Source organism: Suricata suricatta, chromosome 6, assembly GCF_006229205.1.
Source record: "Suricata suricatta isolate VVHF042 chromosome 6, meerkat_22Aug2017_6uvM2_HiC, whole genome shotgun sequence".
NCBI classification, from domain to species: Eukaryota; Metazoa; Chordata; class Mammalia; order Carnivora; family Herpestidae; genus Suricata; species Suricata suricatta.
The window spans coordinates 99,014,787-99,036,585 of record NC_043705.1 but is presented as its reverse complement, the minus strand read 5'-3'; the positions used below and the strand labels follow the sequence as shown (position 1 = coordinate 99,036,585).

The 21,799-nt window shown below is 44.4% G+C and overlaps 2 protein-coding genes and 1 long non-coding RNA gene across 4 annotated transcripts in view; 2 read left to right on the top strand and 1 right to left on the bottom strand.

The window, feature by feature from the left end:
- Positions 1 to 12,909, top strand: part of TTC1 (tetratricopeptide repeat domain 1) — a 44,209-nt gene extending 31,300 nt beyond the window's left edge. The window contains exons 5-8 of the mRNA XM_029942928.1: positions 145 to 181; positions 2,770 to 2,918; positions 5,417 to 5,471; positions 12,281 to 12,909. Coding sequence (XP_029798788.1) covers positions 145 to 181; positions 2,770 to 2,918; positions 5,417 to 5,471; positions 12,281 to 12,414 — 375 coding nt within the window. The 3' untranslated portion in view covers positions 12,415 to 12,909. The remainder of the gene's footprint in view (positions 1 to 144; positions 182 to 2,769; positions 2,919 to 5,416; positions 5,472 to 12,280) is intronic.
- PWWP2A (PWWP domain containing 2A) overlaps positions 11,136 to 21,799 on the bottom strand; it is a 46,022-nt gene continuing 35,358 nt past the window's right edge. Inside the window, exons 3-4 of one of the 2 annotated variants that reach the window (XR_003910210.1) lie at positions 20,673 to 20,837; positions 11,327 to 11,414 (exon numbers count right to left, since the gene is read on the bottom strand). Coding sequence is in view for 1 of the 2 variants with exons in the window: in XM_029942923.1 (XP_029798783.1) it covers positions 11,308 to 11,414 (107 nt within the window). In the remaining variant the exon portion in view is untranslated. Of the gene's footprint in view, positions 11,415 to 20,672; positions 20,838 to 21,799 lie in introns of both variants that reach the window. The other variant, XM_029942923.1, reaches the window with a different exon arrangement.
- On the top strand, positions 17,150 to 21,312 carry LOC115294894. The gene is made up of 4 exons (XR_003910211.1): positions 17,150 to 17,509; positions 17,688 to 17,783; positions 18,988 to 19,239; positions 20,435 to 21,312. It is a non-coding gene; the product is annotated as an uncharacterized LOC115294894 (long non-coding RNA).

Here is a 21,799-nt window from a genome sequence, read left to right as displayed (position 1 = left end):
TCATGTGTGTTTTCACGTGATCAGTCTTTGAAGAGTATTGTGCATCTCTATAAGCAGTTCTTAATGATCAGTTTATATTCTTGAGTCTTTGAACTATTAAGGTAGAACTAGGGTGACACATATTAATGTTTTATTTTCTTTTAGGACAAGAAAGAGATGGCCATCAGTGACTGCAACAAAGGTACAACTTTTTAGTCTTGTATGTTAATGTACAAGAGCATTACCTCACCTGAACAAATAGTCAGATATGTGTAGTTGACCCTTGAACAGCACAGGTTTGAACTGTATGGGTCTACTTATACGTGGAGTTTTTTTCAGTAAATACAGTAAAGTGCTCTAAATGTATTTTCTCTTACAGTTTTCTTAATATTTTCTTCTGTCTAGCTTTCCGTTACTATGAGAATATAGTGTTTAATACATATACACAGTACATGTTTGTTTATCAACTGTTTCTGTTACTGGTAAGGCTTCTGGTAGACAGTAGGCTATTAGTTAAGTTTTTGGGCAGTCCAAAGGTATATGGGGATTTTTGACTGCACAGGAGTTGGGGGTCAGCACGCCTAACCCCCACGCTGTTCAAGGATCAGCTGTACTTGTACATGTGTGTACCCTTCCTCTGAGACCTTTAAAGAAGAGGCTTTATAGTTCAGCCTTCTTAGAGGTACTACATAGCAGTCATTTTAGTATAACATGCTTTTGAATTGAATATGTTAAGAAAAATTCACAGAAACCCATGGAGTGGAATTCACTTCTGTAGTGTCTTACTTTCCTTGGAGATGGAAATTGAGGATCTTAACTGCTGCTAGGACATCTAGATCTGTGTGTTTGTGGAGAGGAAGGCAGCTGCAGTGAGGGCCAGTTTTGTTGGGGAACTGGTGCTCTCTTCACTTGTCATAGTTCTTCCAAACCCACTTGCCATCACTTACCTACCCTTTGAGGTTGCACACAATGAACTGAGACTTTACGGTCTGATTCCTGAGTTCCAGTATGGTCTTTTCATCCCACCAGTTTATAGACACACTCCCAGACATAGAATCACTATTGGATTGTTGGTTGGGTGATTGGTTTGGTTTTGGTTTTTTGGGTTTTTTTGTTTGGTTTTGGTTTGGGGTTGGTTTTGTTGTTGTTGTTTTGGGGGTTTTTTTGTTTTGTTTTGTTTTTTTTTTCAAAAATTTCCTAATAGTCCAGACACTTGGTTTGGAGAATATATCACTTTTCCTTGCATCCTACTACTCTCATGAGTTTCTAGGTAATTACTAATTTGGAAATTTTTTTCAGTTTTCCATATTTGGTTAATATTTCCTCTTAGAGAATTGAAGAGTTAGAAAGAGCTTGTATGTTATCTAGTCCCACTCATGCTTGGCGTGAATTCTTCTTTTTTTATTCTTCACATTAGTCACTTGCTCTATTGGCTTTCTTTTCTTTATACTTGGTGTTTCTTGGTATTTGAATGAAATGTTACTACCTTTGAATGTAGCGAAGTACTTTTGATCTATTACTGTGTTGGGCTGAAACTAATTCTGAATATGCTGTTTTGTTTGGAGGAAGGTGTTTACCCTTAACTTGTGTGAGATATGTGGGATTAGAAGAGTTTACATTAGGAACAATTTACTGATGTCAGCTCTTTTTCTGGAACCACGCCACCTTTCAAATGGCTGGCCTTCCCCAGATATTCCCTTTTCATCGTCTTTGAGCACTCTCTGAAGTTACCTGATTTTCCCCCTTCACGTGTCTACAAGAATAGCTTAAAGCTTCATGAGAAGGACCTTGTCTGTCCTGTTTACCACTATACTTTAGAGATAATACTACATGAGGTACGTATATCAGCTACTAAAGAAATAGTTACTGAAAGTATAAGTGAGTAAAAGTTGAATATATTACTTGAAGAGAAAAAAGTTCTAGAGCCATGACATTGCTTTCTAACAGAAAAGAAAAGAATAGGAGAAACACAGTATGTAGTTGATCCAAAACATGGGCAGAGGATTTTTCAAAGGGCAGTTGTTGCTGGATAATCCAAAGGAAAGGATATTATGCACCAGTGACCTAAAGGTGTTGGAACAGAAGTTTGAAGGAACAATGAGGGTTTAGCTAAACATGTAGCCTCAGTAGTCAAGGCAAAACCTCAATCACTGAGGCCTAGAGAAAAGAGAATCATAGTAGATCTGCCACCAAACTGTTCCCTCAACTCTTTCATTGGTACCTTAAGATTCTCTTTCACTTCTGCACTGTGCACATGGGCTTTGTGTTCTGACCTGTTCTGAGCTAGAAGAAGGACAAGTATGTGAGAACAGGACTTTGGGTATAGACCAGGGTTTAGTAAACTGCAGTCAGCAAGCCAAATCCAGCCTGCCACCTGCTTGTGTACAGCCCATGAGCTAAGAATGGCTTTTATATTTTTCAGTGGTTTGAAATCAAAAGAGAAATATTTTTTGATTTATGAAAATTATGAAATGCACGTTTAATGCCCATAAACAAGGTTTATGAGAACAACCGTCTATTTACTAATATATCATCTGTGGTTTCTTTTGTGCTACAGTCACAGAGGTGAGTAGTTTTGACAGAGATGGTCTGTCCCGCAAAGCCTGAGGTATTTACTGTCTTGCCCTTTCCAAAAGAAGTTGCCTGTGCCAGGTGGTGCCAGGTGTAGCCTTTGACAGATGACTTTTCCTTTTAGACCCTGGGAGGATGGTTAATAGAGAAACATGATACAGCTGAGGATGTGCAGGCCCTTTTTCCTCATGGTAACAATGATTTCTTCTCTTTTTACAGCAATTCAGTTAAACCCCAGCTATATCAGGGCAATATTGAGGAGAGCGGAGTTGTATGAGAAGACTGATAAACTAGATGAAGCCCTGGAGGACTATAAATCCATATTAGAAAAAGATCCATCGATCCATCAGGCGAGAGAAGCTTGCATGGTAAACGTATTTTTAAGTTTATTTTTTATTTTGAGAGAGAGATAGCAAGTGGAGGAGGGGCAGAGAGAGGAAGAGAGAGAATCCCAGGCAGGCTCTGTGCTGGGCTTGAACTCACGAACCATGAGATCAGGGCCTGAGCCAAAGTCAAGAGCCAGACGCTTAACTGACTGAGCCACGCAGGCATCCCAGTAAACCTAATTTTTTTAATGTTTTTTCTTCTGTTCCCTGTGTTGCTACTCACTGAATCTTAAATAATCCTGTGGGACCCAGAAACCTTCCATTTTTTTAATATGTTTATGTGATAATATATATATATTTTTTCACACTTCTGTCATTTTATTCACCATTCATAAATACAGTCACAGAGGAGTCAGGGTGATCATGAATAATGTACTAGCACCTGGAACAAAATATGGGAGATGTACCATTTAATTTCCATTCTCTAAGTGATATCTGTATAAACCTTTAATCTGTAGGGTTAACAAGAACTCAGTTTCATTGTTGGACTAGGCAGATCTTGTCCACTGTTAGTAGTACAGTTTAGTCCAAAATGAATCTTAATGTTATAGATAGTAAACTTGTGGTTTTCTGCCCATCTTTTTTAGTCACCAAGTTTCTAGTTATTATTATATGACCATCATATTTCCAATTAAATATATTCCAAATTAGCCTCTTTATCTTTCTTAAAATGACTCTTATTCTTGTCCATGGCACTGTAATCTTTTGCTTCTAATAAACGTCATGATATTTTTAGGTCAGTTGTCAATTAGCTACATATTACTGGTGTTCTCACTTTAAAATCACTCTGGATCTGTGCCTTTACCTTTAGCACCACTCTTGGTCTCTAATGTGCAGAGCGGCACACCCTCTAACAGACTTGCTGCAGAGTTGGATGTGTCTGTATTATCGCCCCCCAGATAAGAGATATTCAGATACGTTTGAGAAACACTGACTTCATTAAACAGGCTTCTTCGTTGCCAGACTTTCCGGTGAGCTGTTAGGACGGAGAGGTCTGTCGTGAGCGCCAGCACACAGCACAGGTTGCAGGCTTCCGGAAGATGGGCGCGGGGGCGGAGGGGTCTACGGACTTATTTGATTTAAGCCAAGCTTTGTTGTTTTTTTAATTGAAGGCAGCATTTTAAAATTGGAAGGTTTTACTAAACAAAAATCAGACCCCTCTTAAAAATTGGGAGGTGTGGATATACTGAATCCTTCTTGAATTCCTGTGTCTTGGCATTCGGCTGGAACTCTCCAGTTCCTTGTCACTATTGCCTAACATTGATTCCTTTCCTAAGTTACATTTTCTGTCTGGCTGCTGAGAGCATTTGAGCCCCTTACTATGTAGAATTTCCCACTTATTTCATGAGCTCATTCTTCTACCAAGCAGACCTGAGAAATGTTGACCCATCTCTGCATTAATGTCATAGGTGGTTTGGGTTTTGTTTTGCTGTTTTTTTTCACACACATGAGATGAATTCCTTCAGTAATAACTAATTTTTTTTTACTTATCTAGAAATGGAGCAATGAGAAAAAGACTGATTTGGATCATTAAAATACATAAGCAAATTCAACACCAGTTTTAGTCCTTTATGTGACTTTTAACATCTCTGGTGGTAGAATTGACTTAATTTGACTTGGAGAAAGGGAATAGAGTTCTTAAAATCTTGGCTAAATTCTTAGTAGCCTTTATCCTTGTCAAATGAGGTTTAAGCCTTCCGTAAAAGGAAGCCTTTTATATTAGTTGTTATATGCATAACGAATTTATTTTATTTTGAATTATTATAACTGGGTTGTTACTAAAATCACACAGTATTTAGGGCCAATCACAGAGCTATAAGCAGCCATCTGAGACTCTGATCTAGATCAGTGGTTTTCAGCTGGGACAATTTGGTTTCCAGCGACCTGTGGCAGTATCTGGAGACACTTTGGTTGTCATGACCAGGATGGTATTCTTGACATCTAGTGCCCAGCAATGCTCTAAACATCCTACAGTGCATTAGAATCCCTGCAACAAAGAATTACCTAGTGCAGGATATCCTATTGCCAGGATTGAAAAACCCTGATCTAGGTGATCATATAGGAACATCCAATATTGATCTGAACTCTTCTTAGCAAATTAGATTCTATTAAGAAAGGACTTCAGGTTAAAAAATATAAATGAATCAAAAAAATTTTTTTAATACATAACCCATAATCCTACCATCTAAATATACTACTGTAAACATCTGGAATGTATTTTTTCAGAGTGTTTATTATCTGTATATTCACCAAATTTTTATTGAGGTCCTCCCTGGGCTACCGTGCCAAAAACTGGGAGGATAGCAATGAACCAAACAAAACTCCTTTGTTTGTGTAGCTCACCCACAAATACTTGTTTAACAGGATCATGTGTATGTATACACCTGCTCTGACTTTCACATTAAGTTTTCGTTTCTCAAAATTCAAAATAAAGCCAAAATATTTTTCATCAGCCCTTGTTTCTCCTCTTTTTCCCTCAGAGATTGCCTAAGGAGATTGAAGAACGTAATGAAAGGCTAAAGGCAGAGATGTTAGGTAAGTTTGCACTCTTACTTTCCCGTGGCCCTGGCAGCTGGGAGGCGGGGTGAGGGACAGCAGGGCTTGGTACTTGCTGGAGGAGAATACAACAGTTAGAAAGAGCTCTGGGGCCCTTCATTTGTTGTGTGAGCCAAACATGGCCCTAGTGAGTTCTGAACTATTTTGGACTCCAGAAGGTTTAGAGAGGGCGTCAGCTTTTCAGAAACTAAACTTCTATTTCGTTTTTCCTGCAAAGTTTTCCTGCCTTCAAGAATGCAAACATAATTCAATCTGGGATCCCACTAACCTCTATTTCAGATGATGAATTTCATGAAAAGAGTGAAGTGTCTTCATGGAGTAAATAACTTAAGTTTTTCATTTCATGTACTATACTCTAGTACAGTTACTACCAGCAGATCTTGTGTCAGAACCAAGGGAATTTTTGTTCTGAAAATGGCATGAGAGTCCCCTCAGTGTTTGAGAAGACATGGGAAGGCAGGAATGAAGAGTAAATAGTGAGGAGAACTAGGGAGTGTGAGTGAAGCGTGGAGCAGATGGGTTCATGGTTTCGCTTTCTTACCTGCCGAAGCATTTTATAGCTGGGGCCAGAGAGCGCTCCCAGGAACAGCCTGTTTGACTCAGAGGTGTCAAGACTCCTGGACAGAGCACTGCCCCGCACATTCTCCTTATAACCTGTCTTGTATTTCCCTGTTCAAGATCTGCTTTGTGTCCTTCCTTATAAATCTTGTCTAAATCTACCACGTGAATTGAATTTAATATATTGCCATTACATGGGCCTAAAGGAAAACTCCTAAAATGAGTTGGACTTGGCCATTTATGGCCACATAGGTGTCAGTATCCAGAGAATGAGAACGTATTTTCCAAAGGATCAGTCTGATAGCAGAGCTGACTGAGAACAGGCCTTTAAACCTAGACAATCCAAAACCCTCTGGCTCCTGCTGAGAACTGTCTTAAAGTTGGGGAGACTTCTGGAGCATTTTCCAGTTTTTCCCAAAAAGGCTCTTTCCCTAATTTACATTTTTAAATTTGACACCGTGTTTGATCAGAAAAATTATTTTGGAGGTACCCTTTCTTCAAAGAAGGGGGAAAAGTGTCTTTTCAGTTCTAACAGTGGCTCTTTGTTTTTAGAGAAAAGCTAGTATCTGTACTTAGCTGAGCCGGATTCAGGCTGAAAGAGATGATGTTGGGAGTGGCCACGGTGGGCTTGGAGAAGACCCATGTTGTTGTTCTCCACGTCCGTTTCTTTGAGCCACTATGAAACATAAAGGGATGGATGTAGATGGAATCGTACAGCCATTGTCAGCTCCCGATAGAATCAAAACTTAGTTTCTCCTTGTGTGGCTGGCTCAGTCCCTCTAAATTCTCATGAGCCAAAATTTCTCTCTCTGTGGCTTTGGGTTTTACTTCACATTGTTCCCTTCATTTGAAATATTCAAGTTAAATTCACTCTCAGTTGTTTCTATAATGGCTTCTCCTCTCATTGGATTTCAGCAGTTTAAGTTGCTTGGTAAATAATGTCAGTTTGTTGTTAAACATAAAAAAGTGTGAATGCCTAGACTCTTTCACCTTGTTACTCAGTAGAAGGATCATAAGATCCCACCGCTAGGTGCTCCCCATGGTGGGAGAGTCTAGAAGAAGAGAGCACTCTCGAGGTGGAGTCAGCCCCACGGGAGCGCTCCAGACTTCTGTCCCTGTTGTGGGTGGCATGGCTGTGCTTCCTCTGGGGTCGTCAGGGCCACTCACTGGAGGATAATCTCACCCCGAGACATTCTGAGCGAGCTCTCTGCAGTGCACAGCACAATTTTTAGTGCTGGTTTCTCTGGGATGCTGGCTTCTGCTGAAAACCTGGCAGTTAAAGATTTTAAAAACTGCTCAACACCACATGTCATTGGCATTTATGAAGTGAGGTCATTATTTAACAAAGTGAGCTTTTTTTATTTAGGTTTGTTCAGTCATCTCTGACTTGCTTCTTCTTTTCTCAGTAAGTTGACTTCCTTTTGGTTAGAAAAAAGAGCCATGAAGCTGCCTCCATAAAGGAAAAAAATCCTAATTAGCATAACGAAGGGGTGAACATGCTTGCTTCTCCCTTTCTAGCCTGTTCTTTAGAAATCTGATTAGAAAAAAAGTACATAAATCATTAGCCCTGCCCCAGCAGTCCTTCCCTCTCACGGGCACCTGTGGCTGCTTCCTGTCCAGCAGCTGCGCCACGCCTGGGCCTGTCCCCATCCAGCCCAGCTCTTCCGCTCGTACCATCACCTTGGAGCACACTTCTGCTCTCCTGATTCCTCAAGTTTCTCAAGTGTTCACGCCTGGATACTAGCAACCTGATGAGTGCACATTTGTGAGCTGAATTAAAAACATCCTGTATGATGCCGTGGTCAAGAGCTATGTAAGATCACTTAGAAGTAACTTGTTCGTTGTCTCTGAAGATTTGACACATTCTTTTGGCTCTTCCTGTGCATTAGTGCTTCTCTGCTCTGCTGGTCCTAGAACCAGCTCCTTCACCCAAGGTCTCAAGAAAGCCTTGACATTGTCACTGTCTCTTAAAACTGCTGAAACCATACATGTGGGTATGGAAATCCAGGGTCTTTTTTTCATATTTATTTTCATGCCACCCTGCCTGATGCTCATTAGAGACTCTGCATTCAGTGTTTTGTGCTTTGGCCACACGAGTGTCTCTAAATCAATTCCTTGCTGTCGTTATTCCCTCAGAGAGTATTGGTTTGTAGGCTTTCACTACCCTGCTCTCTGCTGCATTCCCTGATTGCTGCTCCAGCTCCTCTCAAGACAGTCACTCCTGGGGAGCCTGGGGGGCTCAGTCAGTTAGACGTCTGACTTCGGCTCAGGTCATGATCTCAGAGTTTATGATCTCAGGCTCTGTGCTGTCAGGTCCTGTGTCCTCCTCTCTTTCTCCCCTCCCCCACTTGCATCCTCTCTCTGTCTCTTAAATAAATAAATAAATAAACTGTAAAGAAAAAAACCGAAAACAAAACACTCCTTCTTTGGCCGTTCTTGGGAAAGCTTATTTCAACCTCCACTTTCATCCCAAAGCTAATTTAGGCATTTGATTTGGCTGTGAATTCTATCTTCCGTATTTTGTGCTTGATTTGCTTTTTGCTCAAAGGAAAGCAAGAGGCAGCTGAATGGCTTAGTTTCCTGCCTCATGAAAGAAAATGCAGTGAGTCGGGATTCAGTTGTATCCCGTTGGGCCCAAACCCCAGCGATCTTAAGGAAGTGAAAACACATGGCATTCCTGGCTCTCCTCAGGGTAAATGGACTACTGCACGGCTAGTATTGCCAAAGAGCAGTTAAACATCATGCATCCATTGGGTTATTGGGACACAGTGTTGCTTGGAAGCTTAGGAACTAAGACTTATCAGATCTGGATCCAGTGACAAGCACTGATCTCTAGTCATAAACATTCCTGTCTGAGCACAAGCAATTTGGGACTCTTCTCTTTGCCTGCAGTTAGTGTAATAGATGAGATCCTAACAGGGACACATTGACACATTCCAGCTGAGTGATGGTGCCTGCTCTGCTCCAAGTGGAAATAAGGAAACCTAACTGATGACTCCCTACTTAGGGAAGGTGTAGAATTTGGCAGCAGTGGAAAGGGTGGCAGATAGGCCAACGTGGAAAATGATCCTGTCTGAGGGACCAGGAAGCTACCTTAGTCTCTGAGCACCCAGCCTGGCTCTAAACAGCAGCAGGGAGACCCATGAGTGTGAGTATGTTTATGAGCATCCTTTCTATTGAAGGTACTTCTCTGCTGTTCCCATGCTCAGCAGATGAATTTTTCAGAAACCAAAAAGTTGTTGGTTCTACCATAATGTTTTGCTCTGTTCCCTTATGTTCTCCCTGGCTTAGTCTGATTTCAGAGCTTCTTTTTTTCTTCTTTTTTAAGATTTTATTTTTAAGTAATCTCTACTCTTAGCATGAGCTTCAAACTCACAGCCCCGAGATCAAGAGTTGCACGCCCCACCAACTGAGCCAGCTGGGCACCCCTCAGGCTTCTTTACCCAGCACTATAGGCATTCAGATGTTTGTTCAGTGAATAAATAAATGACTTCTTTCCCATAATGTTGCACTAACTTTCTGTCAGAACCACCTCCCGGCTCTCCTTTTCATTCTTCTTTGCCACAGCAGTATTAGCCCAAAGCTCAGTTCTCAAACCTTCTTGCCTTCCCCGTGGCACAGGAACCAGAGACTCTGGCCTGGCTCATAAGAACCTGACAGGACGTGCTTTTCCACCAGCCTCTGAGCTCCCCGGACACACTGCTTGCCCTTGCCCACCCCTCTCTGTACATTTATCCAAACCATTTTTGCCTGCCCTGCCCGCTCCCTCTGTCTCAAAGGCTGCAGTCCTGTGTGTCCTCTGGTGGTGACTCACACACACACACACACACACACTCTTAAACCTGAAGCTCTGACAGATCCCTTCCCTACCCCCGGGAAGGAATCCTCTGACTCTCCTGGCCCTTATATCTCAACTTCCCTATGAGCTGGCTTCTGTGTGTGTCTTCTCTTCCCCATCATATCTCAGCTTATTCTGGCGTAGTGACGGTCTCCTGTCTCTGCCTCCCACACATGTGAACTTAGGACTTTAGGTCAGATTCAAGTCTGGGAACCTCACATCTTATCTAACATGGAGACTTTTTCAGCGTATCTTTATCGGTGTCTCAGGCCCGTGTGTGCCTTGTCTCATGTAGCAAGCAGAACTTCCCACGTTCTGTTCTGTTCTGGAGATCACATAGTAACACTGTTGTGGGATGTTAGAAAGGCTGAGAGTGGAAGGAAGAAGAATGCTAGCCTGTGTGTAGGCTGTGTCCTCATAGAAACAGAAGCAGGGTCACACTAGACGTGTAAGAAGCCTGCCTGGGAAACACCTGCAGGGGGAGTGGGGCAGAGGGGCGGAGTCATCGGATGGCTGTGGAGAAGAGGGAAGCCGGGTAGAAAGCCTCACCCAGCAGTGCTCAGGAAGTTCCAGCAGAGCCTTCGGGGAGCCACAGTCACCTGTCAGAGCGCCCTGTCTGCCCCTGTGGAGCGAGGTCTGGGACGTGCAGGCATCAGCACAGAGGGTGGCCGGCGGCTGTGCATTTGGGGAAGCGCGTTTTCATGAGTTCCATCCAGGGAATCGGTCAAGCTAAAAGTGCAAGGCTCACTGGTAGGTGGCTTCTTCAGCAGGGCAGACAAAGTGAGAACCTACAGAAGGCCCTATCCCTCTCCAACTGCAGTGTAAAGTCCTGTCCCCGTGCCATCCGTGTCCTGTCCCTCTCAGTTCCTCAGAGCGCTGCAGTGTAGCCTCTCCCAAGGTGCCGTTCTCTCCCCCCTGCACAGGCGGAGAGCTCGTACCCGGGGCACCGGGCACACCTTGGCCCTGCATCTGCCTCCCCACTAGACTAAAAACATCTCTGAAGTCTGCCACGCCCTTCGCGTCAGTCACATGGTGGACGCGTGTAGTTTGCGCTCTCACGGGTTGCTGTGCAGTGAGATGGCTCGCCACAAGCCCTCCATCCGGGGGCGCCCGGGGCTCAGTCGTCAGTCCAGAGCGGCCCTTGAACAGAGGAGACCACCAGATGGCCCGCTGCTCTCGGGAAGAGGGACGTGAACACCTTGAGAGTCAGTCTCCCTTCACTCACTCCATGTCAGAAGAGCCAAGGATTGTGCCAGCAGTGACCTTTTATTCAGCTCCTTCCTCAACCCCAGGAACTTCTGGAGACTAAGTCTTAGACTGAGACCCACAGTTCTTGCGAGTTACTAGAAAAGGCCTTGACCTGTGAAGGCCATGCACCTATATGTTCTCTGCTTGGGCTTTGCTTCAGGGTGTGAGGCCTCAGTGAGAGAAAGCTGACGGGCGGGGCTGTGGGCAGGAACCCGTGGCTCTGACGGTGGGGGGCTTCTTCACCTTTACACCTGCTCTCCTGTCCATTGGAAGCGGACCTACAAGAAGAATTACAACAGATTAGAAAGAGTTGGAACTGTTTATTCACCTGTTCCAGCCAAGATTTTCCAAAATGCTCCTAGTTTTGAATATTCCATCCCATTGCCCCATAAGTTTCTATAAATCTCTCTCCAGCTGTACTCATACAAAGTCTGTGGCACTCTTGTATGTAGAATCCACATAAAAATCCTTGGTTTATGCCACGTGTCTCAATTTTGGCTTTTGAACACGAATTCACCTGTGAGTAAAGCCCAAAGAGACAGGACTGCTGAGGTGGGTAGTGCCATCAAAGGAGTAAGAGCCCCCATTTCCCGAGAAGTGACGCGCTCCATGCCGAAGCTAAGGCTCTCCCTGGTAAAGCAGGAGGCTCTTGAGTCTAAACCCAGGCTGAGTAGAAGTCTGCCGAGTGAGATTAGGTGCAGCAAGTTGCTGATGCTTTTTCACAGGGAATAGACTTGGAGGATCCGCTGCCCTCAACACCCGGCCCTGGGGCTTGGCAGGGTGCTTCCAACCGCACCCCCCCTCCCCCCGGGAGAAGCAGTCACTTTGGCTGTCGCTCATCCCAGGACCTGTGTCCTTTGTTGGTCCTGGCCAGTTTGGACAGGAAGCTTTGCTTTCCCAGAGGGAGCCGGCAGGGCTCCCTCTCAATCATCTACAAAGCACAGGCTTGGGGGTAGGTGGCCATGAAATGTGACCACACTGCTGAGAGGACTAAAGTTCTCACAATTTTAAAAGCAGCAGTTTCTTTAACTGAAGAGAGCTGTTCTTCATATTTTGTCATCAGACATGAAGGCAGGATTGGTCAAGGTCTTCCTGCGTCTGTTTATTCCCCGTATTTATTTGAATTTTCACTTTTATATTGCAGGTAAACTAAAAGATCTTGGGAACTTGGTTCTTCGACCTTTTGGACTGTCCACTGAAAATTTCCAGATCAAACAGGATTCCTCTACCGGTTCCTACTCCATCAATTTTGTTCAAAATCCAAATAATAACAGATAACAAAGTTAACAGTAGCTTTTAAAGCTGCCTTGGAGATTGTGTGCTGCTCGCTGTTAGCAAGGGGGAAGGCCCTGCCAATATCTAACTTTTAAAAGCATCTTATCTCAAAGACAGGCTATCTGCTAGGGCCCATAGTGCTCCCTTCTCCCTCTTGTTTTATGATCCAGGTGAAATGCACTTCTGATGTAATAAGCCTAATTTGATTTCCACATTAAGGTGGTGTCTGTGCAGCTGTTACCTTTGATTCTGGCTGACCTTTGCTTTGTCCGGGCGGAAGCCTGCTTGTCAAAGCTGACCTCCCTGAACTATACACGCAAGCCCAGCCATAGTGTCTCCTGGCCTGAGCCAGGTTTGGAGACTACCCAGACATGATTCATGAGGTCCCTGCCTGCTGCCCCCTCTCCCTGATTACACACACTGCCCAGGCCACCGGGCATGGGCTCTGGCGTCTCCTGGTTTCCTCTGTGGTAATAAACGCTTTCTGTGACGTTCTGAGCCGGCTTGTGGATTTTGTCCCCATAATCACAGCTAAATCGGAAGGCTCCTCTGGCTTCAGGAGCAGTGTTGCTGAGTGTTACCAGAGGCCACAGATCTGTCCAGAGTCTTAGTTGTCACCTTGAAGATCTTAAAGAACTGACCATTCTGCCAGGTACCAGAATGCGGAATCCACCTCACACACTGTGTTGGGCCCCCTTCAGTTTATGCAGATAATTTTTGAAGTCCGTGTTTTTGCGCAAGCATCAGTCTTACCAGTTTCAACTTAAAATAGGTCCATTCAAGAAGGGTGGTATGTGAATCCCAGACAAAACCATATTCTTTTAAGCTACATGAACCCAGGGGTTTCAAGGTAGGTTTGGGGTTTGATTCCTAGTCATCAGTGATTGTTGGTGAGAAGCTTTCAGTTCTGCTTTGAGTGTCAAAGGCAGTGACTTGGAGGTCTCATCGCAGAACTGAAGTGCACGTATAAGTCTGTGAGTGATGGTGCAGTGGTCCTGCTCCGTGTCCAGGCACTCTGGGCTCTGATCTGTACCTGGGAGCCCCTTAGAGTGCATCACTCGGTTGCAGAATGATGTGCGGTGTTAACTCTGTGGTATGCTAAGGCTGTCTTCCAGATTTTTAAATGGAATTAACCAGGGAAAAGGGAGAGGGGAAGAGTGCTTGGTTGCTCTTGCTTTGATGTCTTTATGGCAAATCTGGCATCTCACGTTCCCAAAAACGTGTGTGTGAGAAATGACTGCGATTGTATAGGAGCCTTGGCTGGTGGCCATGGTGTCCCGTGCCGCAGGTGCGCCAGAGCTATGAGTCTCAGACCACTTACCTCAGGACCCCTTCACACTCCAGAACGTTTAATGAGTGTTTTGGGTTATGTGGATTGTATCCATTGATGTTTATCAAATGAGAAATTAAAACTAAGCCTCTTAAATACTTAGTTAAGGGGCGCCTGGGTGGCTCCGTCAGTTAAGCGTCCAACTTCGGCTCAGGTCGTGATCTCACAGCTCATGAGTTCGTGAGTTTGAGCTCCACATCGGGCTTTGTGCTGACAGCTTAGAGCCTGAAGCATCCTTCTGATTCTGTGTGCCTATCTGTCTGGCTCTCCCTCTGCCCTTCTCCCACTTGTGATCTCTCTCTCAAAAATAAATAACATTAAAAAAGGATTAAATAGTTAATTCCTTTAAAAATAACATTTATTAATATATTTTTTAAAACTATTTTTAGTAAAACATCTTCTAAAACAAAAACATTTCAGTAGGAAGAATGGCATCATTTTACTTTTTTTTTTTTAAACCACTTTCACGTATGATTTGATGGAGGCGATCACGAGTCTCAGATCTGCTTTTTACTCAGGTCATCATAGGAGCTCGTCATGTAGCCTGGAAAGTTCTGCCCCACAGGCTCGTGACAGCATGACTGAGACAAGAGGATGACATCTACCTCATAATATTAGTGAAAATAGCTTTGAGTCCTTGGAAACCTGAAAGGGGCTCAGGAACTCCTGGGAAACCTCAGGGCACCTTTTTTTCTTTAATGTAAGCTCTGCACCCAACATGGCACTCGAACTCCCAATCCCAAGATCAGGAGTCACATGCTCTACCAACTGAGCCAGCCAGGCACTCCTCAGACCACATTTTGAGAGCTGCTTTACCAGATTATGACTTTTGGCTCAACAGCTGAGACTCAGCCAAGGTCAGGGCCGAGATTCCTGAGCATCTGTCTGAACCTCCAGGGAGTGAGGAAATAGACATGTTTTTCTGGATACAGCCTTCCATAAGACGTTGTCATTACCACAGGCTCTAGATGTTTTACTTTTTTTCTTTAAAGTTTATATATTTTCAGGGGCACCTGGGTGGCTCAGTCGGTTAAGCCTCCGGCTTCAGCTCAGGTCAGATCTCACGTTCATGGGTCCAAGCCCCGCGTCGGGCTCTGTGCTGACAGCTAGCTCAGAGCCTGGAGCCTGCTTCGTGTTCCATGCCTCCTTCTCTCTCTGCCCCTCCCCCTCTCATGCTCTGTCTCTGTATCAAAAATAAATAAAAACATAAAAAAAATTTTTTTTTAAAGTTTATATATTTTCACGAGGAGGGGCAGAGAAAGGGAGAGAGAGAATCCCTAGCAGGCTCCACACTATCAGCGCAGAGCCCAATACGGGGCTTGAACTCACCATGAGATCATGAACTGAGCCAAAATCAAGAGCCAGGGACACTCACCTGCCTGAGCTACCCAGGTACCCCTATAGATTTTGGTTCTTAGGCCTTCCCCCCACTTCCTCTCCTTCCTCCACTACCTCCTCCACCTCCACATCCACCACACTGAAATCTCACAGTGGGCCAAGTAATCTAGAAAGGAAAGACAGGGAATCTGACTAGATGTGAATTGTTTTCTAATTCTTTTTAACGTTTATTTATTTTTGAGAGAGTGTGAGCAGGGGCGGGGCAGAGATTCAGGGACACTGAATCTGAAGCAGGCTCCAGGCTCCAAGCTGTCAGCACAGAATTCAACGCGAGGCTCAAACCCACGAACCATGTCATCATGAGCTGAGCCAGAGTTGACGCTCAACCAACTGAGCCATCCACGCACCCCTAAGTGTGAAGTTTCTTAATCCAAGGAGTGTTTCTTTTTTTAACCAACCACAGTTATTTCTCTATTTACAAATCTGGAAGAAAAAAAGATTCAAACCTTTTGAAAATGTTTTATGTTAGAATGAATGGCATAGAATTGAAGCGTTTGATATTGTGTATGTCCTTCTTCCAACAATACTGTGATAGATCCAAATAATTTTGGATCTCCTTCAAGAGTTTGCTTGAAGACTATTAAGATACATTTTATTTAAATAATAATGATCTGCTATTCCCTATCTGCCTCCATGAGCTCCTGGAAGGTAAGGTCCATGTTTATTTTTTTAATAGCACCAACACCTACTGCTCTACAAGAAACCCAATAAATTGGCATTAAAGAGCATAAAGACGTGCTCTTGGTGTGAATAACCATCACTATCTGGAAGTCTCCAAATTCTGTACCCTTTGATTAGCACCTGATTTTTTTAAATGTCTCCTTTGCTAACTGTTATCTGTTATTTCAAGGTAAGTAGAAACTACTCATTTTCCTCCAAATGTTAAGACCCAGCAAGTGATTTAAATGTCAGCTTAGAAGGTCAATGTGCTATTTTTCACATTCCACAGATTGTGGTGGGAGGCGGTGAGAGACAACAGCTTGGTTTCACCTAGTCAAGACCAGTGGATTGATCTGAGGTTTCCCTGTGTATTGCCCAGAATGGCCTTGACCCCCTGCACTTAATGGTCCCAGTTAACTTTCTACGGTAGTGTTTTTATTTGGATAGGTGTGCGGTGCCGGCTGATTTAGAGGGCTCAGCTAGGCTTTCCAGCAGTGGGTCCAGCACTTGTACTCCGTGGAGCGCATTCGCGCTGCCATCGAAAGTGTCCTGAGATGTTGAGCATTCACTGTGGCTTGTAAGCATGTCTCCTCATCTGTAACTTTTCATTTTTGCATCTTAGATATTTGTAAGGATTTGCCTTGAGGCTTTCAAAAATCCCCACCTTGTTCTCTAGTTTCAGCCTCCCCACCTTCTCCCAGATCATATTTCCACTGAGTCATGTGTTCTATTTCCACACTGTGTCTTAACCACCTCTCCAACTTTGACATGAGCGGCTTTTCTGTTCACTGGAGCCTCCTGCAGGAGGCTCACCCAGGAAACTGAAACTATGCCTACAACAAAAGTCCTAGTCATCTAGTGTGTTTTCTGAGGCATGCACTGTGGATCAGTTCCTTTTCCTCATGCCATGAATCTGAGTTATGGTTAAATTCTATTCTCTTTTATTTAATGTTTTATTTTTTGAGAGATAGAGAGCATGAGCAGGGGAGGGGCACAGATAGGGAGACACAGAATCCAAAGCAGGCTCCAGGATCTGAGCTGTCAGCACAGAGCCTGATGCAGGGCTCGAACCCACAGATGTGAGATCATGACCTGAGCCAAAGTTGGACGCTCAACCAACTGAGCCACCCAGGTGCCCCGGTTAAATTCTATTCTTAAGATCCAGCCTCTTTTTATTTATTTTTTTTTAATTTTTGTTTAATGTTTTATTTATTTTTGATACAGAGAAAGACAGAGCATGAGAAGGGGAGGGGCAGAGAGAGAAGGAGAGACACAGAACCAGAAGCAGGCTCCAGGCTCCGAGCTGTCAGCACAGAGCCCGACGTGGGGCCAGAACCCACTAATGTAAGATCTGACCTGAGCCAAAGTTGGAGGCGTAACCAACTGAGCCAACCAGGTGCCCCAAGATCCAGCCTCTATTTCTAAGAACTCTGACATTGAATATATGATTCCCTTCCATCAGAAACACTGCCCCTGTGTTCCCTTCCCCCCCATCATTTTGCCCCTTGTCTCTCCCCCCAGAATGCCATATCTTATTAGAAGTTATTGTGCTTGTAGGAATAGAGAACATTACAGCACGCCGAGATGTGGAAGCTGGGGAGTGGCTGAGCCTATACTAGCTAATGACCTGAACATCGTGGCACTGGGCCTACATTTGAACTTCAGTAAAATGACAAGACCTCACACATTGGACCTGCAGAGTTAACTCAGGTATAGTCAAAGGCATGAATGTTTAGTCATGAATGATGAAAGTCCTATTTCTTGCAACATTTTGTGTAGGGACTGCTTTTGGAAATGTTGTTGGGCCTGGTGATTATTTCTGGTGCTGTGGGTTGCTGAACTGGCCTCCAAGCCTATTAGAAATGTAATTGAATTACATTTCACACAGCTCTCAGCTGGAATCCAGACCGAATTAGGAAGACCAGACAGAGGGAGGCATTTTACTGACTGAATAGACCGTCATGGGCTGGAGAACTGGCAGCAGGTATTAAATGTAAACCTGACTGGAAGATGTATTTGCAGGGGTTGTCTGATCCTAAGAGCTAACCAGACTGGCAAATCCTGTCTTTTACAACCTGTTTATCACAAATTGGAATGTCAAAGGGGAAGATCAAGGAGGATGGGAACAGCTGTGCAAGCGAATGGCTGCATTAATGTCCCTAAGAAAGACCTTTAAAGGGCAAGGTCCAGTAACCCTCTAAGACCGGAGTGCCAATCTGAGAAACCTCTTAGGTCAGGAAAAATCAGGGATTTAAGCCTCGGTCCCTTTTCCTCTGTCATCTGAGCTTTCCCTTAGCAGCATAGAGCTGGTGGTGCTCAGTCTTCCAGGTGCAGCCCCGGGGTCACTGCCAACTCGGCTACTGCTTGTTCTGTGTGGTGCTGGGATCACTTCCTGCCATCATCCAGCCTTTCCCTTCATCCTTCATTTCTGAAGGCATTGAACTCTTCCTCTAATAGTTCTGTTGGGGTGTACTGCGGGCTTGATACACACCCCCACACCCTAGTAAAATCTTGGGACACGTTGAGTGAGATGTGTATGCTGCTTTTCACCCTGCCCCCTCTGTGGTTGGATAGTGACAAGCTTAGTCCTTCTGTCACCTGCGTTTCCTTTAAAAGAGGAAGTATGTGAACATTGTATACGAAGTGGCTAGGAAATCAGTTCCTTCAGGGAACTGTACAGTTAAAAGCTGTACAGAAAAAGGAGGTGATCATTTCCACTTGCTTCCTGCTATCTGTGAAGAGCTGCCCTGAGCCCACACTAGACCAAACCCATTAGTGCTTCTGAAAATGAGCAATGGACTATTGGCTACCAGCCAAACCCAGAGGTGGGGCTAAAATAACCCTAGAGTATCAAAAATTGCTTTGCACCCTTCAAGGGGCAGTTGAGAAACTAGTAACGTTAGTTTATAAAAACGAGTGAGCATGGCCCTCATATTTCAGAGCATTAAACATTTCAGTTCTCCTGGCTACAAGCTGGTCATTGTTGAAGCTAGGGGTGGGTACACAGGGTTTCTATAGATGTGCTCGTCTACTTTACAAATGTTTGGAATGTTCTGTAATAATAACCCAGTCTTCTGATTTTCCAGCTCTCTGAGGTCTGCAAACTAGGAATAAACTCCATCATATAGGAGTTAAGCTCTATCAGCCAGAACTAGAAATATGACTCCTTTCTTTTTGCTTTCACTCAGGAGGCAACTTTGGAAGCTCACCCTTCCCTCAGCTAAAGCACAGCAGGGCCTGCTGTCCACGGCCAAGAAAGCGTATAGCTAAGCACTTACAGCCATGATTCCGTCCCAGCTCCTAGAGCTCTGGCTCACTGAAAAATACAGCCCAATAGCTGGGAATTCCCGGCTGGCACTGGGGCTTCTACGCCATCAGGCATCATGGCAGATGTGACGGGAACCAACAAAAGCCTCTTGAGGAAATCCTTGGTTCTAAAGGTGAGGAGCTAAATCGGAAGATACTGGAAGCTCGTTGTCCCTCTATGGGATCCTGTGTCGGGGGGATGTCTACGTCAGGCACCCCACCTGGACACCCACTAGGCAGCCACCTAATGCCCCCTGAGCACCCAAGTGCCCTCCAATTCCCCAAATGTAACAAGTCAGAAATCCACAGATGGTAAAGACTTGACGCAGACCAAAGAAGTCCTCAGGGAGGCCAGGAGTGCAGTGGGGAGCACAGTGTTTACATTTTAAAGAATGTAGGCTTTGGTTGATGGCCACCTCTGGTACTTAGTCTGAAGTACACAACATTATTTTGTAGGATAGTTTGTCCCAAAATAGAATATGCTATTTGCAACTTTTCTTCATGAAGTTAACTGGAAGAGAAGGTTGAGGAATTTCCTGAGGCTGACACTGATGAGGTCCTGCTGTTGGCAGAGCTGGCATCGGAGGCCAAGAGTAACTGCCTTGTTTCCTACAAGTGTTATTTTACTTTTTTAAAAATGTTTTTATTTACTTTTGAGAGAAAGAGAGCGAGCGAGTGTGAGCAGGGGAGGGTCAGAGAGAGAGGGAGGGAGACACAGAATCTGAAGCAGGCTCCAGGCTCTGAGCTAGCTGTCAGCACAGAGCCCGACGTGGGGCTCCAACTCATGAACCGTGCTCTGAGCCGAAGTTGGACGCTCAACCCACTGAGCCACCCAGGTGCCCCCTGGCTGTGCTTTTCTAGAACAGTGACACAGCAGACACTCCTTTCCCTTGGGGGACTTCAGATCACCGATGTGGTTCACCTGCTTTAGATCACAGGTCTGAGCTGTCCACTAAGGACTTAGGCACTGAGCTTGGAATTCAGAAACACAGGATTATAGAATAGCTCACTCAAGGGGGAAAATTCCATCTTCCATGGTTTTGGCCAGTGTGGTCACTGTGTGATTCTTCTGTCAGGAAGGTGACTGGTAGGCCTTATCTGCATATCCATATCTGCAAAGCAGGATATTTGTACACAAGTGTCCTCCTAATATACCAGCTCACTTTCCCTCTGCATCAGAAGGTTGCTTCTGTAGATGTGCCTCACAAGGGAATCAGGAAAGGGCTGATCCCCGGTATTCTTAGGTACGGTGGTGACCTAGCTGCTTGGGTTTGGCCAGCTGGCTCTTCTTCTGGCACAGTATTCCTCACTTCTGCCCTTTCATTCCAGGTCCATAACCTTCGTGATACTAGAGCAAAGTTGTTTAGGCCATGAAATTTCATCATGCATAAGCAAAAATGTGGCAGGATGTTCATCACTAGAGCAAGGTATGCCTAAGAAATACAGTGAGCTCTATTCAAAGCACTGAGGGAAGAAGCATTACTTGAAAGAGGAGAAATGAGTTCTTAGGTATAAAAGCAGGAAAATACCTTAATTTTATCTCTAGTGCATATTTGCAGTGACATACCCAGCATGTCCAGGGAGATACTGGTACATTCCATACAGGATTCCAGGGCACGAGTCCAAACTTAAATTTCCTTCTATGAAGACAGCACCAGAAAGATCCCGAGTTGTATCCATGGGTTTCATCACTCATTCCTCCCCTTTGTTAGGAGGCGTGTCTGTAAACATACTGACACATATATAACAAGATCAGGAGTGTTGGGGCGGGGTGGGCGTCATGTGGGGGCCTTCCAGATCATGTGTGCACCTCTAGTTCTATTTCCATTAGGAGGAAACTTCAGGGGGGATAAAAGATAAACAGAGCCATGCTCCAGTGGCCTCCTCTTTACACTTATAAAGACAACTTGAAATGGGAGAACGTTTCAGATTAAAGATTCTGCGTCTGTTCTGGAATAACAGGCAGCCTTCCTAAGGCTTGCTTATCTCAAATGGGGAGGCGGGGGCTCAGGGGGTGAGACCACTAACTCAAGTTTTTGGGTCAGTCTGAAAAATCTCTGTTCTCTCGTACGCTTTAAAAGGCTAACTTTTCCTGATAACGAGTGTTTCTGGTCAAACACATCGAACATGCTGGGCTTTATTTTTTAAGGTTATTTATTTTGAGAGAGAGAGAGAGATTACAAGTGGGGGAGGGTCAGAAAGAAGGAAGGACAGAATCTCAAGCAGGCTCTGCACCATCAGTGCAGAGTCCGATGTGGGGCCCAAACCCACAAACCATGAGATCATGACCTGAGCCGAGATCAATAGTCGAATGCTTAACCAACGGTGCCACCCACGTGCCCCAGACATGCTGGGCTTTTAAAGAAGCAACCGTTTATCTGTAAGGGCAGGACTTCTTACAATTAAACCTAAGAGTAGATATTTAATTACATCCAACTCTGAAGGGTAGTATATTTGTTTCCATCAGAAAAGAAAACCATATACTCCTGCAAACAGTATTACACTATATGTTAATAACTAACTAGGGTTTAAATAAAAATTTGAAGGAAAACAGTAATGTATATATACAGGGTCCTAATTAAGCTATTCACCCTTCTTCTCTCCTTGAGAGGGTCCCATAAAAATCTCCCAGTGATTAAATAAAAACTTGCAGGCTGTTCGCCTAAGGAGGCAGTGTTACTTAAAACAGCTCCC